General features: G+C 46.6%; 1 protein-coding gene across 4 annotated transcripts in view; it reads right to left on the minus strand.

Annotated features, from left to right (window-relative positions):
* LOC309560040 (N-acetyllactosaminide alpha-1,3-galactosyltransferase-like) overlaps positions 1 to 19,315 on the minus strand; it is a 239,112-nt gene that overhangs the window by 23,636 nt on the left and 196,161 nt on the right. For all 4 annotated transcript variants that reach the window (XM_082263546.1, XM_082263545.1, XM_082263544.1 and 1 more), the window contains one exon: positions 18,261 to 18,337. In XM_082263546.1, the coding sequence (XP_082119672.1) occupies positions 18,261 to 18,337 (77 nt within the window). The remainder of the gene's footprint in view (positions 1 to 18,260; positions 18,338 to 19,315) is intronic.

Consider the following 19,315-nt stretch of genomic DNA (forward strand, 5'->3'; position numbering starts at 1 on the left):
CTTGTCCTGGCCCTGACTATAGCCATAAAGAGATAGACAAGGTCAGCAACAATACTCAGGTAGACCATGGTGTTTAAACAATGCCTTATAGGTACTAAGGGGCCCAAAGTGTACCAAGAAAATATCCCCCACACCATTACACCACCAGCCTGAACCATTGATACAAGGCAGAATGGATCCATGCTTTCATGTTGTTTACACCAAATTCTGACCCTACCATCTGAATGTCACCATTGAAATTGAGACTCATCAGACCAAGCAATGTTTTTCCAATCTTCTATTGTCCAATTTTGGTGAGCCTGTGCGAATTGTAGCCTCCGTTTCCTGTTATTAGCCGACAGGATTGGCACCCGGTGTGGTTATGCTGCTGTAGCCCATCTGCTTCAAGGTTCGATGTGTTGTGCATTCAGAGATGGTAATCTGTATACCTTGGTTGTAATGAGTGGTTATTGGAGTTACAGTTGCCTTTCTATCATCTGCATATTCTCCTCTGACCTCAACAAGGCATTTTCATCCACACAACTGCCGCTCAATGGATATTTTCTCTTTTTTCGGACCATTCTCTGTAAACCACAGAGATGGTTGTGCGTGAAAATCTCAGTAGATCAGCAATTTTTTAAATACTTAGACCAGCCAGTCTGGCACCAACAACCAAGGCTTGTTCAAAGTCAATTAAATCCCCTTTCTTTCCCATCCTGATGCTTGGTTTGAACTTCAGCAAGTCAGCTTCACCACACCTAGCCATGTGATTGGCTGATTAGCAATTTGCGTTACCAAGCAATTGAACAGGAGTACCTAATAAAGTGGCTGGTGAGTGTAAATGACAGTTAACCTTCCCAGTGCTGGAACTTTGTATAAACACGGTTACAGCACCATGGGGAGCTCCGACCAGCATATGTGCCTGCAGGCTGTATCCCTGACCTCCAACAGCTTTTCATTGGCTGCTACATTCACCTGGTACACAATTATTGTAATATAAATAGGGTGAATATGACTGTGGCATGCTAGGTGAATGCTACTTAGAAAAATTCTAAATTAAATGATCCTTGTCCCAGCCGCCCCTGGGAAAATGCCAATGTGACAGGTTTAGATCTACTGAACAAAAACAGCCCTAGACTGCTCCTGCTAGACTGCATTGTTTGTTAAGATCAAAGCCTAGGGATCCTTTCAGACGGCGGCGTGTCCGATGAGGTCCATTCTGCTCAGCAGGGGATCGATCTGCTGATCCCCGCTGAGCAGGCGCATGACAGCTCCGTCTCCACTCCGTGTGCGGAGAGGGAGCTGTCAGATTCCCCGTTGTTCTCTATGGGGAGATCCGATGAGAACGGACCGCCTGTCCATTCTCATCCGATCCGATCCGCCAGACGGATGAAAAATAGGGTTTCCATCCGTCCGAATTTCACGGATAGGATCGGAAGCGGATAGCAGCAGGTGTCAGTGGACATCCGCTGCCCAATAGGGAAGCATGGAGCATCCGATCAGGTCCGTCTGAAAAACTGACAGGGGGATCTGATCGGATCGTTCGTGTGAAAGGACCCTAAAGCAGTGTCTGAGAACAGCTTGCTTACGCCCTATCGAGATTGTGCATGTGAAGCCGGGCCACACCGCTGGAAACAAGATTCACCTTCAGTTAAGGTAAATTGGATCCAATCCAAATGTATTATCTTGGAGAGGATTGTCGCCCTAGAAAAAAAAATAATAAAAAAGTCAGCAGCTACAAATACGGTAGCTGGTTACTTTTAGAGCGGCGTTCCACCCAAAAGTGGAACTTCTGCTGATCTGCTTCCTCCCCCCCTCCGGTGCCACATTTGGCACCTTTCAGGGGGGGAATGGGTATCTGTTTTTGACAGGTACCCTTCCCCACTTCCGGGAGACGGCACCGTTCCTCGGAAGTTCATCCCCCCTCCCCCTTCCCCCGCTGCCGGGCCAATTAGAAAGCGTTGCAAGCTTCGTGCATGCGCAGTAGGGAACCAGCTGTGGAGCCGAAAGGATTCACTGCCAGTTTCCAGAGGTGGGGGACTTGAGTCACATGACTTGACTTGAGTCACCAGTTTGAGGACTTGAGACTTGCTTGACTAAAATTAATAAAAGACTCGACTTGACTTTGACTTGGTATTCTTGATTTGAGACTTGACTTTGACTTGGTATTCATGACTTGAGACTTGACTTTGACTTGATACATATGACTCGAAATGACTTTACTTTTTTAAGTTACTAAATATTTACATTTTCTCAAGATGTGTTAAAGCAAAATTAACGTGCCTGTTATGTTTCTGACACCACAGTCACTTAAAACACATCAGTGTGTTCTGATTTTTAGGACACTGGCTGTTTAACAATGGAAATACTTAACATGTTTTTAGTGACTGTGGTGTTGAAACATGACCGGACGAAGGATTTTGAGCTGTTTGGGCATTCAAAGTGTTTCTTTAACCACTTTACCACCGGAGGATTTTGCTGTCTTCCGTCCAGGCCACTTTTTGCGATTCGGCGCTGTGCGACTTCAACTGACAATTGCGCGGTCGTGCGACGCCGTACCCAAACGAAATTTACGTCCTTTTTTTCCCACAAACAGAACTTTCTTTTGGTGGTATTTGATCACCTGTGCGATTTTTACTTTTTGCGCTATAAACAAAAAAAGAGCGTTTATTTTGAAAAAATAACAATATTTTTAACATTTTTTTATATGAAATTCCCCCCAAAAAAGATGTAAAAAACAATTTTTTTTTAAATTTTTGGCCAATTTGTTTTATGCTACATATGTTTGGTAAAAAAAATCGCAATAAGCGTATTTTGATTGGTTTGCGCAAAAGTTATTGCGTTTACTAACAAAGGGAAAGATTTCTGTCATTTTTGGTGTTTTTTTTTTTAACGCGTAATGGCGGCGATCTGCGATTTTTTTTGCGGGACTGCGACATTGCGGTGGACAGATCGGACCCTTGACTGACATTTTTGACACTTTTGGGGGTACCAGTGACATTACTGCAGTAATCAGTGCTATATATATGCACTGTTACTGTAAAAATGACACTGGCAGGGAAGGGGTTAATTTTATTGGAGAGGGAGGGGTTAATGTATGCCTGGTGCTTACTGACGTGTAGGGGGGGAGGTGACTGAGTGAGTCATGGACAGATCGGATGTCCAGCTATGCTGAACAGTCCGATCTGTCACTCCCTGTCACTATGGAGATCCGCCCGCTGTGTTTACACACAGCGGGCAGATCTCCAGACTCGATCCCCGACGATCGGGTAAGAGCAGCGGCGATCGCCGCTGCTCCTCCCCTGGCCCGACTCCCGCTGTGAATGAAAACAGCGGGAGCGAGCCTCCGGCGGCGCGCAAGCGCCGCCCAGAAGGGGGAGTGTCTGACGACGTAGTACTACGTTGTCAGACGATAACGAGCCACTCTGCCGCAGTAATATTACTGTGAGCAGACGTAAAGTGGTTAATATGCCAAGAAAAAAATCACTAAGCAGTTTTGTTATTGTTGAAAATAAAAAAACCTTTGCTGACCACTGACTTTTAACTGATTTAAAGGTGAAAATTGGGGTAGATCAGTATTTTGACTTGATTTGTGACTTGACCAAAGTAAATGACTTGACTTGACTTGCTTGACTTCTAGCAGGGACTCAACTTGACTTGCTTGCTTTTCGCCACAGTAACTTGGGACTTGCTTGAGACTTGAAGGTTAAGACTTGAGGCTTGCTTGTGACTTGCATATGTGTGACTTACTCCCATGTCTGGCAGTTTCTGTTACAATGAATGGCGGTGACAGCATCCGGCAGCCAATCCGAGAATCGGCTGGGGTGCCGACATTGCAGGCTCCCTGGACAGGTACGTTTCTATATATTAAAAGCCATCAGGTACAGTATTTGTAGCTGCTGACTTTTCATTGTTTTTTCCCCAGCTGGAACACTGCTTAATAAAAGGACACTTGCTCAATGTGGAAACCCTCTTATACAAACCACTTACTCTTTTTGGCTAATATAGCTTGGGCACACGTCTGTGTTACTTTTGTACACCATAGTACTGTACCTTTGATGTGATATGGTTTAGTTCGCCCCGTTCTATTTTTGCATACTGTGTTTATTTCATTTTTTTTTTGTTTTGCTGACAACGGGACATGTGTGCAATGTACGATGCTTTCTGTTGTGCAATGTTGTATCACCTTGTATCACCTGGCCTGGCCATCTCGCCACTTGTTGTTGTTGTTCTCGTTCTATTTTTCAATAAAACGTTTTAAAAAAAAAAATAAACATAAAAGGGCACTAAGAGCCGGTTCACACTGAGGCGACACGACTCCTTACTACTTCGGGGGCGACTTGTGCATTCCCATGCACCACGACTTCGGAGCGACTTGAAGGGACTTCACATAATGGAAGTCTATGCAAGTCGCTCCGAGGTCGCCCCGAAGTAGTACAGAACCCTTTTTCTAAGTCGGAGCGACTTGTGTCGCTCCTATTAGAACGGGTCCTGTAGCGGTCAATGGACCGTGAGGGAGCGCGACTTGTCAGGCTGACAAGTCGCCTGACAAGTCGCGCTAGTTTGAACTGACTCTTAGCTGTCCAGGGATCCAGCGCCCTCCTCACGTGGGCTAGTTTATCGCTGGTCTCTGGCATGTTTACTGAAAGAAGCCGGCTGTGAATGGTCCCGCAGCCTCCTGGGACTGCAGAAAGCTGCGGGCCGGGGGGAGGGGGGGGGGTGGGGGTGTTCAACTTCCACTCAGATTGCCCGATCTGAGCTAAAGCTAAAGGTACCTAGTTCTCTCCCAAAACATGTATTGTGCCAAATGTGGTAGAGGATGGGGGGAGGATGACGCGAAGTAGAACTTCACCCTAAAGTTGAACTAAACCTGAAATGTAAAAAACTGCTAGCAAATAGAAAGTTATGGTAGAAGAGACTCAATAGGGTGGATTTATTTGCCCTACCACTAAACCCGAGGGATGGTAGTCCGTGAAAATCTCAGCAGTTTTTGAAATACTCAGATCAGCCCGTCTGGCACCAACAACCATGCCACCTTCTAAGTCACTTAAATCCCCTTTCTTCCTCATTCGGATGCTCGGTTTGAACTTCAGCAAGTCGTCTTTACCACGCCTAGATGCCTAAATGCATTGAGTTGCTGCCATGTGATTGGCTGATTAGCAGTTTGTGTTACCAAGCAAATGAACAGGAGTAACTAATAAAGTGTCAGTTTAGTGTAAATGACATTACTACAAACATATATGTGTAGCGCTAACCGTATTTCAATTCCAACAAATATTAAACTTAATAATAAAACAAAAAGGTGAAAAGTCCACATGAGTCCTTGAATGAATAAAGAAACAAGGCTTTGTGCAATAAAAAGTGAAAAGAATCACAAGTCCCAGCATGCGGATGCGATCTGTTCTTCTAAACAGGGAAGGGTCACCCGTGGATGGAACACAGCACACCGAAAAGCAGCTTACCAGATATAGATGGCCACTCAAACTAATGGATAAGCCACTGCACGCTTGACACAATACAGGTAGACTGCCAGGTAACGCTTATCTTGAGATGTAGCAACAGGACGACATTCAAGACCAGGTATTCAGGGACCATGTGTGTAAAGAAAGGTACAGGCACATAGCATGATACCATAAAAACACTTCAATTTTTAATGAAATAATCTTAATTTTATAGTATGTTATTCTGTATTTCAGGATTTGCACATTTTATGGTGGTTGAAAAATACTGCCATAATGGTTTTTGGCCACTAGATGGGGTGATTTCTCAATAGGTCCATGTGTGCTGCTTTCTCTTTTATCACGTTCAATTATCATCACTGTATTTTTATAGCGCAGAAATGTACCCATTGATTAGTGTAAATGACAGTTAACCTTCCCAGTGCTGGAACCCCTGGGACCAAGGCCGTCTTTAACCACTTAAGCCCCAGGCCTATTTCTGACACTTTTTGTTTACAAGGTAAAATCAGTATTTTTTCCTAGAAAACTACTTACAACCCCCAAACATTATATATATATATATATATATATATATATATATATATATATATTTTTTAGCAAAGACTCTGGAGAATAAAATGGCGGTCATTGCAATATTTTTTGTCACGCGGTATTTGCGCAGCGGTCTTTAAAACGCAATTTTTTTGGAAAAATTACAAAAAATCACATTTCATTGCATTTAAAGAAAAAATAAACAGTAAAGTTAGCCCATTTTTTTGTATATTGTGAAAAATGATGTCACGCCCAGTATATAGATACCCAACATGTTATGGTTTAAAATTGCGCACACCCGTGGGATGGCGACAAACTACGTTCAATAGAAATCTCCATAGGCGACGCTTTAAAAAATTTTAACGGTTACCAGTTTAGAGTTAGTGTGTAGCTCTTTCTCTTTAAATTATTGCTCACTCTCTGGCGATCGCGCCGATACCTCACATGTGTGGTTTGAACAGCGATTTCATTTGCGGCTCGACTTCCATATGCGTTTTCTTTTGTGCGCGAGCTAACGGCGACGGGGGGGGGGGGGGGGGGGCTAAATTTTTTTTTTTTCCTATTTATTCTATTTTTTTTTTTAACTTCATCTCTGGTTTTAATAAAAAAAAATATCTGATCACTTTTATTGCTGTCACAAGCAATGTAATCCCTTGTGACAGCAATATGCAGTGACAGGTACTCTTTATGGAGGGATCTGGGGTCTAAAAGACCTCAGACTCCTCCAATACACTTCCATGTATTCAAAATGCTGCAAACGGCATTTTTGAATACACTCGTTTTTTGAATTTGCCACCTTTAGCAGCAAAGTAACCCGGAAGTGACGTCATGGACGCCGCCTCCGGGTTACGTCATCGGAGACCCGATCGAAGCCGCATCCAGCTTAGATCGGGACTCCATCCAGCCAGAGGACATGCCGGCTGGGTGCTCGGGTCTCCCGGTGGGACGGGAGACCCGGGCAAATCCGCGGAAGGCGGCGGGACGTCCCTCCCGCTCGCCGGGGTAACGACCGAGCGACTCCCAAACCTCATTGGTCATTACCGCCGGAAAGCCGACCGCTGGCTCTAAACAACGGTACCGGGGTGATGCCTCTAGCTAGGGGCATCACCCCGGTATAACACCGCAAATTCTGCCGACGTACCCATACGTCACTTTGTGGTAAGTGGTTAATATTGATTGGACCCTGGGCAAACATCTTCTTGGGGCCCCCCTGGAATACACTTATCAACTATTTGCAGGCAGCATGGGCTGAAGGGGCAGCTGCGTTAGACCCCACAGAATTGACTGGGCCCGGGGGACAGCTGCCCTTTTTGCCCTGCGTTAAAGACAGCCCTGCCTTGGAAGCTGATTGTTTTCTATTCAGAGCTGCAACAGATTTTGCACTCCCCAGTTTTAGTAAATAAGCCCCATAGAGTTAGGCAAGTGAGTTATATTGTAGAAGAATCCAACACAACTTAGTCCTGCCCGGAGGGTAGGCACACCCATCCAGAGCCACTTACGAATGTGCCAGAAGCCTGAAGGCTTGGCGATGCCGACTGTGTCTGCAATGAGGAGCAGAATGCAGCCTGGCTGGTCCACACCCAAATGGAAGGCTTCCTGAAGAGAGGTAAACATAGTCCCTGCACCACCTCTACTCCACAGGAACCTTTCCGTACCACTAAGTACTATCCCAGCCAGACAAGGAAACTACCCCTATGCTAGCCACTCGCAAAAAGCAGAAGCTGGAGTGTTAAATATATTCTGCCTGACTCAAGATGGCTGCTGGAGTCACATGGGGCATCAGCATCCAATTGGACAGCTGTCTCCCGAGACCGTAGGAAGTCATAGAGGAACCAAGTTCCTCACAACTTCCTTTCCCTTCTGCATTGCCGCTTCCATCGAGCGCCACCTGCAGTTGAGAGTACAGACTGCAACTGTCTACAAAGTGACTACAAGTGTTCTCCAAGGTCCCACTGCATGTAGGAACTTAGCCACTCTCTTGCTCAGTCCTGAGATGGACTATGGTCTATGGATTATGGATTATGGAATCTGTAACGTGTGTAGCGCAGTACATAAGACTGCAACTAATGTGCACTGCTTGTTCCAATTAGGGAGGGAGCTCACGGAGGACATTACAAGGAAAACACAGTAAGAAACAATTTCATGAAAAATATATTACAGGGCCATTTGGTAATGGTTGTGCATGAATAATTTTTGGGGAAAAGGATAAAGTTTAGTGTCACTTTAACCACTTAAGGACCGCCTAGAGCAGATATACTGCGGTAGGGCGGCCCTCCTCTGCGAACCAACGTACCTGTATGTCGGCTTGTGCTCTGGGGCGCGCGAGCGCTGCCAGTGGTCTGTTCCCGCTGTGATTGGACACAGTAGGAGCCTCTTCTCTTCACCCCTCTGGTCTTCTTCTTAATCCGGTCCTTCTCCGACGATGTCTCCCACAACCACCGCCCAGGGTTGTCGGGAAGAGGCCCTTGTCCTCATCACATGGGAGCAAGGTGCTTTGGGGTGGGGGGGTGCAGAACTCGCTCATTCCCTCCCCTTTCCTAGCCTGCCGGGCTGCATGCTCGGATAAGGGACTGGTATGGATTTTGGGGGGGACCCCACGCCGTTTTTTTTCGACATGAGGCTCCCCTCAAAATCCATACCAGACCCGAAGGGCCTGGTTTGGAACCTGGGGGGGATCCCCACGCCGTTTTTTTCCCATTTTGGTGTGGAGTTCCCCCTCTAAATTCTCAGAGCACAAGTCGCACCACAAGTCGGGTTATCATCCTGATCCGATGGAGTTTGGCTTCAATTTGTTAGTGTATTTAAATCTGCTAATATATCTAACACTCCCCTTCCCCCAGACTGACAATACTGCTGTCTGCTGTGTCCCCTGTGCTCGGAGCTGGCCCAAGACATTGTGCTGCCTAGGTCCAAGAATGAAATGCTGCCCCCACCCCACTAAAAAAAAATCACGCCCACCAAAAGGCCCCCACATCCATTATTTTATATCATGATGTAGTCATTTTTCTCCTTCACTGATGTGCGCTGACAAGGCTGCACTGATGGGCACTGATAGGCTGCACTGATGGGTACTGATAGGCTGCATTAATGGGCACTAATATGGTGGCACTTATGGGCACTGATAGGTGGCACTGATAGGTGGCACTGATGAGGCAGCAATGGTGGGCACTGATCAGTAGGCACTAACGAGGCTGCACTGATGGGTGGAACTATTGGTCACTGATATGTGGCACTGATAGGCAGCACGGAGAGGTGGCACTGGTGGGCACTGATAGGGGGCACTGATAGACAGCACTGATGATGAGGCACTGATTGGCAGCACTGATGGGCACTGATAGGTGGCACTGGTGGGCACTGATAAGAACTACTGATGAGCACTGATAGATGGCACTGGTGGGCACTGATTAGTAGACTGGAGGTTACTAAGGGGGCCTGATGTCCCTCTAACACAGGAGTGGGGAACCTTTTTTCTGCCAAGGGCCATTTGGGTATTTATAAAATAATTCGGGGGCCGTACAAAGTTATCAACATAAAATGTGCCTGTGATATTTGGTCAAAAATTTAATTAACTCACCCCTAATGTGATAGCTGCAACTGCTTCTCTTTGGTGAGGTGTGTGATGTTAGCTGGTATTGATGATGTTGCTACTTGCAACTGGTTTTCCAGGTTTGCGTCGGTCAGTCTGGAGCGCAGTCGACTTTGTGGTGGTAAGTTTTGAAAAGAACTGCTGGCGGGTATAGCTGGCTGGTACTGCTGGTGGGTACAGCTGGCTGGTACTGCTGTGGGTACTGCTGGCTCAGGCTGGTACTGCTGGCTTGTACTGTGCTGTGGGTACTGCTGGCTGGTACTGCTGGCTCAGGCTGGTACTGCTGTGGGTATTGCTGATTCAGGCTGGTAATGTGCTGTAGGTACTGCCTGGGGTACTACTGGCTCAGGCTGGTACTGCTGGCTGGTACTGTGCTGTGGATACTGCTGGCTGGTACTGCTGGCTAGTACTGCTGGCTGGTACTGCTGGCTCAGGCTGGTACTGCTGGCTGGTATTGCTGTGGGTACTGCTGGCTGGTACTGTGCTGTAGGTACTGCTGGCTGGTACTGTTGTGGGCAATGCTGACTCTGGCTGGTGCTGCTGTGGGTACTGCTGGCTCTGCTGTGGGTACTGCTGGCTCTGGCTGGTACTGCTGTGGGTACTGCTGGCTCTGCCTTATACTGCTGTGAGTACTGCTGGCTCTAGCTGGTACTGCTGTGAGTACTGCTGGCTCTGGCTGGTACTGCTGTGAGTACTGCTGGCTCTGGCTGGTACTTCTGTCTCTGGCTGGTACTGCTGGCTCTGGCTGGTACTGCTGTGTGTGCTGCTGGCGGGAAATGCTGGCTAGCAGCGGTGCCGCGCTGGAGGAAGAGGCGATGTTTCCTGTATTGGTCACAGGTGGAGTTCATTTAATATCACTCCGCCTGTGACTCATTCAGACTGGCAGAACGGAGCCGGAACTATACAGGAAGAATTGGCTCTGTTCTGACAGATCAGCTGAGAGACACAGACTCCGCTAAATGGGGGGCCGGACCAAATGACTTCGAGGGCCGCATACGGTCCCCGGTACGTAGGTTCCCCACCCGTGTTCTAACAGAAGCCGGCTTTCTTCTTTTCTTCACGCTGACAGTGTGAGGGAAATAAAAAAAGCCGATAACTGGCTTCTGTTTACTTCCGCGATCAGCTGTCTTTGGCTGACAGCTGATCACATGGAAAAGGGCCCGCTGTGATAGGCCCTTTATCCCGATCTGTGATCAGCCGAGTCCTAAGGACTCGGCAATCACAGAGCTTGCCACCCGCATGCCCCAGGGGGAGCATGGGCAGCACGAGAACAAGAGGACTTTCATGGATGCCCTCCCAGCATTTTAAGCCTGCGCTGTAGCCGTCTTTCGGCTATAGCCTGGGCGCCAAGTGGTTAAAGACCTGCCTCTGCCGCCCTTCTTAATGTAATAAAAAGTGTGTGACTCCCGCACTATCAAAATGGGAGAAGGGGTGATAGCCTGAGTATAAAGTTCTGCCTGGGTCCAAAAGACCCAGTGGGACCCAATGTAGGGCAGGCCCTGCCTGTGCTCTTTCATCCAGAGTGGAGGCGCTCAAATACTAGAGGTGTGTTATTGGCCAGTTCATCAGATGAAAACAAAGGGAAAAAAAATCTTATAAGTATAACTAAAGAAAGGCAAGACTGTTTTTAGTTTTGGATAGAGTGGAGATGGATTAGGCTCCTTGTCAGGTTTTTATTTCTGCCCCATTATGGAGATTCACACTCACTGTTTTGTCTACCATTATCATTGAAAGTGAAAGTAAAAGAAAAAACCACATTTTGGGTTGTCCCCACAAAAGTAAAAGAGGGGAAATCTTCCAATGGGGACACTAGTTCTGGTGACCAGGGGGTCCCCAAGAAATTCATTTTATTTGCAGGGATTTCTTCTCACTTTCTGTTTGGCTTTGTGACAGGAAGTGAAGGAAAATCTCTGTAATGGGACACAAATGGCAAAAAAAAATCTGACAGAGGTTATAATCCTTACTCTATCCAAAATGAAAAAAGTATGTAAAGGTAGGCCAACAAGGAGGTTCAATGGTTGAGGTGAGAGATAATAGGGGAGTCAATTTGTAGCTTTGTGGTGTTTGTTGGTTTATTTTAGAGATGTTACGGAGGATGAGGTGGCAAGATTTGTCAAGTGATTGGATGTGTATGTCCAGGGCCGATCCTAGGGTAACAGACGCCTGGGTGCAGAAATATTTATGGCGCCCCCCGTGTGGGCGTGGTCATCTTACTAACTCCTCCCCATTCCTAATGGGACCTGGAGGGGGTCTCTCCAAGGAACACAGAGAGGGCCTCTGTTAGAGAGTCTGTTAGAAAGAGCCTCCACCAGGCCCCATTAGAGACTACAATGGGGTTGTATCATTGGACCTGGAGGGGGGTCTCTCGAACAGAGGTCATCTCTGTGTGCATTTTAAAGTCTATGTTAGAAAGACCCCCCACCAGGCCCCATTAGAGACTACAACAGAGTCTAATGGGACCTGGAGGGGGGTTTATCTTACAGAGGCCCTCTCTGTGCCTATTGGAGAGTCTCTGATAGAAAGAATCCCCTCCATCCCCGATGAGAGACTACATTAGAGTGTCACCAAACAATAAAAAAATGGTATGTTGGGCTCTGTGGTGTGTTGGGCTCTGTGGTGTGCTGGGCTCTGTGGTGTAAAGCTCTTGTGTGATATCTCAGCGGGGCTGCGGCTGACACTGTTAGAACGGCCCCTCCATAGTCCCGGCTCACAGGCGGAGTGATATCAAATGCACTCCGCCTGTGAGAGGAGGAGCCGTACAGAGAAAGCAGGAGGCTGCAGTAGAGAGCAAAGCCGCTGCTTCCTCTGTATGGCTCCTCCTCTCCAGGGCTGGTGCAAGGATTTTTGGCACCCTAGGCAAAATAAAAATTGCTGCCCCCCCCCTATATGCTCGTGAATGTGCGGCACAATGCGCATTATTAGTACACATACACTTCCATAAGCCTAAAACGTTTTACTATGCATTAAACTTCAGTCTAAGTTACAGTCAGGCTCAGTTTCCACTAGTGCGGCTAAGAGGTCATGCTACTTCTAGCGCGACTTCGTAGCTTAAGTTGTTTGCGGCTTTCAGTGAGACTTGTCCCTCATTATAGAGGGAAGTCGCACTGAAGACGGCTCAAAAGTAGTGCATGATCTACTTTTGAAGTCGCCGCAACTCAAGACGCGGCAGTGGAAACGGGCCCCATTGAAAACAATGGCTTTTGACTTGCTGTGCGACTTGACATGTGTCAAGTCGCACTAGTGGAAACCGAGCCTTAGACCATGTAATGTAGTACACTACACATACACTTCCATAATGGGTAGTATACGGACAGGCTAGGTAGGGTAGTATACGGACAGGCTAGGTAGGGTAGTATACGGACAGGCTAGGTAGGGTAGTATACGGACAGGCTAGGGTAGTATATGACAGTGGGATCAGTGGCAGTGCTGGTGGGGGATGGGGAAGGGACTTCTTTTCCATGTTGCTCATGAGTAGGGTAGCCCATTGAAATGAATGGGCAGCCCTACATGTGATGCATAAAAACCACACCTGCGCTTGTGTGCAAAAAAAAAGCTAAACTGTGTAAATTCAAAATAACAGATTTTCTCCAAATATGTAGTGTTCATAGAATTGCACTACCATGTAAATGGCCATGAACACTGTGCTCTGCTCTGTTTATTGAGGACAGTTAACTTGTATTGAGTGGTTAGGTAATGTGAGGAATTAGACTTTGATAACAGAGGGTTAATGGAATGGTCATAAATTTTCTTCACATTATCTGGACATACACAGAGTGTGTGTGGGGGGGGGGGGGGGTGTATGTAGTAATAGCTCTATCATTCTCATCTCCCTGCAATCAAATCCTCCTGATTAGTGCTGATGTAAAACGGACAGCTTATCTCCCTAAATTTACTTTTCTTAGAACATCAGCTCACCCCATACTTGCACAGTGTCAGCAGAACCCACCTCCAGGTTCTCTGAGCAGACACTGAGATGGAGGGAATCTAAGAAAATCAGGGAACAGATAGAATGTACAGGAGATTTCTGGGGAAGATAGAAAAAGAGTTTGAGAGCTGTAGTGGGACAGTCACTGCTGTGGGCAAGTATGTAATGTGCATGAGATGATAAGTGTGTGCACGCCTATGAGTACTCACTTTGGCTCCGTGGTGTCTGACACTAGCAGCAGTGACACCTCTGCCGAGATCAGCTCCAGCCCTCCACATTCAGCCCTCACGAGTCAGCTGACCTTTAGTCTCCGCCCCCCGGCCAGGCTCCAAAGACAGCCCATCTGCTGATGCTGCTTTGTGTCCCAGCTCACTGGGATGCACCATCTGCCCGCCTGGACGGGGGGGAGACATGGAGCTTGTCGGTCCAGAAGTCCCCTTTCCTTCTGCTGTCCCTAACCCCAGACAATGAGGAGGGGGCACCTCCGGCGCCCCTGACTTATGTGCACTAATAGAAGCGGCCCTGCACACAAAACTGCTAGAAAAAAATGTGGGTGTCAATTTGCCTCCCCCACTGTCGCCCCTCCCCTCAGCTCACAACTACAAAGGATATAGCAGGCAGCTCCGAGGCTGCAGTGAGAGACTTGCGGTCGGGAGAGGATAGTGCGCCCCCCACCAGGCGGCGCCTGGGCGCACTGCACCCTAAGAACCCGCCTGGGATCGTCCCTGTGTATGTCAGTCCAGAATGACATCTAGCACCCTGGCATCTGGGGGGAGCGACTGATAGTTGTACCATTTCCATAGCTCCCAACTGTCCCTGATTTCGAGGGACTATCCCTGATTTGAAACTATGTCCCTCTGTTCCTCTTTCCTGCTCATCTGTCCCTGATTTTGGTCTGATCTATATAGTTATATATAAAATTCACTATTTATCTTTCAAAAAGTGTTTCCCAGTGCTAAACCTTTCATCCAATTTCTAAATGGTTGCATTTGTAAATGTCAAACGTCAATATACAGGAATAATAGTCTTAAAAAAAGCATTGTATAATTCTCCTTTAGGGGGGCGTGACAGGGGGTGTGTCTTATGCCTACATAGTTTTTCTAATAGGTTTCCCTTGTTCCCATTTCAAAAATGTGGGAGGTTTGACCATTCCTCTCACTGAAATAGTTGGGAAGGGGCACAGGGGGTGAGGAATTATGAGCCCAGTTTTGGAAAGATTGACTTTAACCACTTATCGCAAAGTGACGTAGGGCTACGTCGGCAAACTTTGAGGTAGTATACCGGGATGATGCCTCTAGCTAGAGACACCATCCCGGTGGTTTAGAGCCAACAGTCGGCTTTCCGTCGGTAACGACCGATGCGGCTCGGGAGCCGCTCGATCGTTCCCCGGGTGAGCGGGAGGGGACGTCCCCCCCCCTCCCGCCACCTTCCGTGACTTTGCTCGGGGCTCCCGTCCCACCAGGAGCCCCGAGCACCCAGCCGGCACGTCCGCCGGCTGGATGGAGTCCCGATCAATGCCGGAAACGGCTTTGATCGGGTCTCCGATGACGTAACCCGGAGGCGGCGTCCATGACGTCACTTCCGGGTTACTGTGCTGCAAAAGGCGGCAAATTTAAAAAATGGCTGTATGCAAAAACGCCATTTTCATGTAGTGGAGGGGTCGAGGGTCTTTTAGACCCTCGATCCCTCCATAAAGAGTACACTGCATTCTGGTGTCACAAGGGATGTTTTCATTGCTTGTGACAGCAATAAAAGTGATCAAATTTTAATTTTTTTTTAGAAACTGTAATAAAGTTAAAAAAAAAAATAAATAGGAAAAAAAATAAAAAAAATTTAGCCGCCCCCGTCACCGTTAGCTCACACAAAAAAAAAAACGTACACGGAAGTCGAGCCGCAAATGAAATCGCTGTTCAAACCACACATGTGAGGTATCGCCGCGATCGCCAGAGCGTGGGCAATAATTAAAAAAAAAGAGCTACACTCTAACTCTAAACTGGTAACCGTTAAAAATTTTTATAGCGTCGCCTATTGAGATCTCTATTGACCGAAGTTTGTCGCCATCCCACGGGGGCAATTTTAAACTGTAACATGTTGGGTATCTATTTACTCGGCGTGACATCATCTTTCACAATATACAAAAAAATGGGCTAACTTTACTGTTTAGTATTTTTTAAATGCAGTGAAATGTGATTTCCAAAAAATGGCGTTTTAAAGACCGCTGCGCAAATACTGCGTGACAAAAAATATTGCAATGACCGACATTTTATTCTCCAGAGTCTTTGCTAAAAAAATATATATAATGTTTGGGGGTTCTAAGTAGTTTTCTAGGAAAAGATACTGGTTTTAACTTGCAAACAAAAAGTGTCCGAAATAGGCCTGGGGCTTAAGTGGTTAACCGGTTGCCGACCGCCGCAAGTACATAAACTGCGGCGGTCAGCCCCAATCCAGGCAAAGTGACGTACCGGTACGTCACTAACCTGTCACTTCCTTGTGAGCCGCAGAGGCGCGCGCCCGCCCCGGCTCGTTCCCTGGGAAGTCGGTGCATGTGACCAGCGGACCCGATGTCCGCCGGTCACTCGTGATCGTCCGCCGTGAAGGGAGAAAGGCAGGCGGCTAATGTAAACAAGCCGCTTGTCATTCTCCCCTGTGTAGGAATGATCACTGTTCCTACACCTCAAGCCATGTCCAATCACAGTAAGAAGCACGCCCCTAGGGACACACTTAACCTGTCCTTCCCCAATAAAGTTAACCCCTTCCCTGCCAGTGTCATTTTGCAGTAACAGTGCATATGTATAGCACTGATTACTGCAGTAATGTCACTGGTAACCCCAAAAGTGTTAAAAATGTCAGTCAAGGGTCCGATCTGTCAGCCCCAATGTCACAGTCCCGCAAAAGAAATCGCAGATCGCCGCCATTACGCGTTAAAAAAAAAAACACCAAAAATGACAGAAATCTTTCCCTTTGTTAGTAAACACAATAACTTTTGCGCAAACCAATCAAAAATACGCTTTTTGTGATTTTTTTTACCAAACATGTAGCAGAAAACAAATTGGCCAAAAATGTAAAAAAATTTTGATTTTTACATTTTTTTGGGGGAATTTCATATAAAAAAATGTGAAAAATATTGTTATTTTTGCAAAATTGACGCTCTTTTTTTGTTTATAGCGCAAAAAGTAAAAATCGCACAGGTAATCAAAAGAAAGCTCTGTTTGTGGGAAAAAAAGGATGTCAAATTCGTTTAGGTACAGCGTCGCACGACCGCGCAATTGTCCGTTAAAGTGACGCAGTGCCGAATCGCAAAAAAAGCCCTGGTCAGGAAGGGGGTAAAATCTTCCGGGGCTTAAGTGGTTAAGGAAGTGGTGAGACATCCAGACTGATATGTTCATTAATAAATTATTGGAGACTGATGGGGTGAACTGAGGGGTAGAAAGATACAGTTGCGTGTCATCAGTATAGAAAATATTTTGGAAATAGTTGAAAAGGTGATTCCCCATTCCTGTAACCACTATAGGGGAACTTCTCCAGGAACTTACAGCTGCACTGAGAAGTAGGGAGGGGTCCATTGGCATAAGGCCTGAAGCAGGTATGCAGAGGGCCATCAGCAGGTATCAGCTAAGCCTGGATGGGTCCCCCAATGCTCTTTCCTTGAAAGGGCAGCTTATCATTGGCACCCTGGCGGCCCTTTGCCAGGGTCACTACCTTGTGCCCTGTGCCAGGTCCTACCCCATGTCCATGCAAGAATGGATTAAAGAACAGTTGCGCTTCCCCACTACACAATGGTCCATTTTTCTTTCAAGTACAAGGACACATTGCACATGTAATATAAAAACAAGCCATAGAAAATAAAACACGACAAGTAAGTATTCAAAATATTTCGTTTTAGTGTCGCTTTTCCTGCAACTTTTTAGTTGGTGACTGGCTCTCTTTATGGAGAGGTGGAAGATCCACAGAGATTTGTAAGTGGAGCAGACAATTGGGGTGCTATTAGTATTTCATTTAGTATAAGTAAACATAACTGCAGTCACAGAAGAAGATACCTTGCTATAAACCATGCTTTAGCTTGGTTCATGGGTTAGAAAACCATTGCCGCAGAGTGCCATCTTAAGAGCATTATAGGCCCCCGGGCAATGCAGTGCACTGGGGCCCCGCCTACACAATCGCCCACGAGAATAAAAATGCAAATTATCGATAAGGCAATATTTATTGGTACAGCAATGCCAGGCTAATGACAGCTTCCAAGTTCAGTGGCTGGGTCAGGTGAACACCCACACAAGGACGGGAGTAAGACTCGACTGTCCTGTGTGTGCCCATTCCCGTGGAGGTGGACAGGCATTCCTGCAGTTGTGGGCTCCCCCTCCACGACCCAAGTGGCCTGACAGTAGCGCAGGACAGACAGGCACTTGCCACCTGCTAAGTTCGGTGGTGGGATGCACACGGGAATCCGGAATAATGCTTGGCTGGGGCTGGGTAGGTGGGGCCCCCCAGGCAAGTGGGGCCCGGGGCAACTTCCCAGCATACCCATTCGGTAAGATGGCCCTGCCCCCGCCCCCCAAATTCTCCTGATATGGATTTCCATGTCTGCTCTGTGTCTCTATTTCCCTTCCTGCTGGGTTTCCGATGGTGGATTTTGTTCCCGCTTGTATGGTAGCTGCTCTTCTACCCCAATTTATGGAGTTCTGGGTGGTATTATCCTACCATGCAGGGCATGTATAGAGGTTCCCCTTTATTCTTGAAGATGAAAAACCCCTTTAAAGAAAAGAAGACTCATGCTTTTACTCACATCAGGGACTTTACATAAATGAAGTAAGTCAAAGACAGACAAAGCAGGATGCATAGGAAGATCTTCCTTCTGTTAACCTTTAAAAAGAAACAGAAATTTCATGTCAGACTTTTTGCTGTTATTCCATTAACTCCAGAACAAATATAACATATGCCAACATGTCTCAGTAGACACTAGAAAGCCTCAAACCCAACCTCAGCCCAATTTTTTTTAAATAGTTCTTGATGGATTGAGGAAAGAATAGAATCTCTGGTAGGGTTTAATTTGTAGTCTGTGTCCTGATTAGGTCTCTTTCACATGGGCAGTCAGGAAGCAACATTTTTAGCATCCCCCCCCCCCCCAAAAAACTGCCCTCTTACAAGTGGAGATGGCAGGCCAAGGGGGCCTGTAGACATGCTGTGTGGCCAAGGCAAATTTGTAATTCAATCTGCCAAGTTTGACAGCAATGCCACCTGTCAAACATGCCCTTTAAGGTCAATAAGACCATGCAACAACCTATGAGCCAATGCTTGACTCGTGGTTGCAACATGTTATTTAAATTTTTTAAAAGAATCAGCTCCTCAAAAAAACACATTCAGGTGACAGCATTGCCTTCTGAGTACCGAGAAGTGGTGGCTCTACCTCCTTCCACCACAGATCGATTTTCAGAGGGTGGTAGAGACAGCTGCCCATGTGAAAGGGATCTTATGGAGCTTTACCCTCCCTTCTCATTGCTACAGGAAATTATCGGTATGTTAAAACTCTCCCGTTTTCAGACACAGACACAAACTGCTAAAGAAAAAACACATTTCTTTGTATATCGGAGAAGGGTTAGAGCCTCCATCATGTTATTACAACTTAAAGCCTAAATGTACATAAGACAGAAAAGGCATATCATGTTTCATAATAAATTTGAATATAGGAATATATTTCCTAACAGGACCTGAAATCAAAATGAAATGAAGATACTGAAAACCAGAAGAATATCTACAATAGAAGAATAGCTCTGAGGAAGAGGCTGAGCCTCGAAACGCGTCAACCGTCATCTTATCGGATTATGGACTAACATATGGACT

The sequence above is a fragment of the Pelophylax lessonae genome (assembly GCF_965119305.1).
Source record: "Pelophylax lessonae genome assembly, chromosome: 7".
Lineage (NCBI taxonomy): Eukaryota > Metazoa > Chordata > Amphibia > Anura > Ranidae > Pelophylax > Pelophylax lessonae.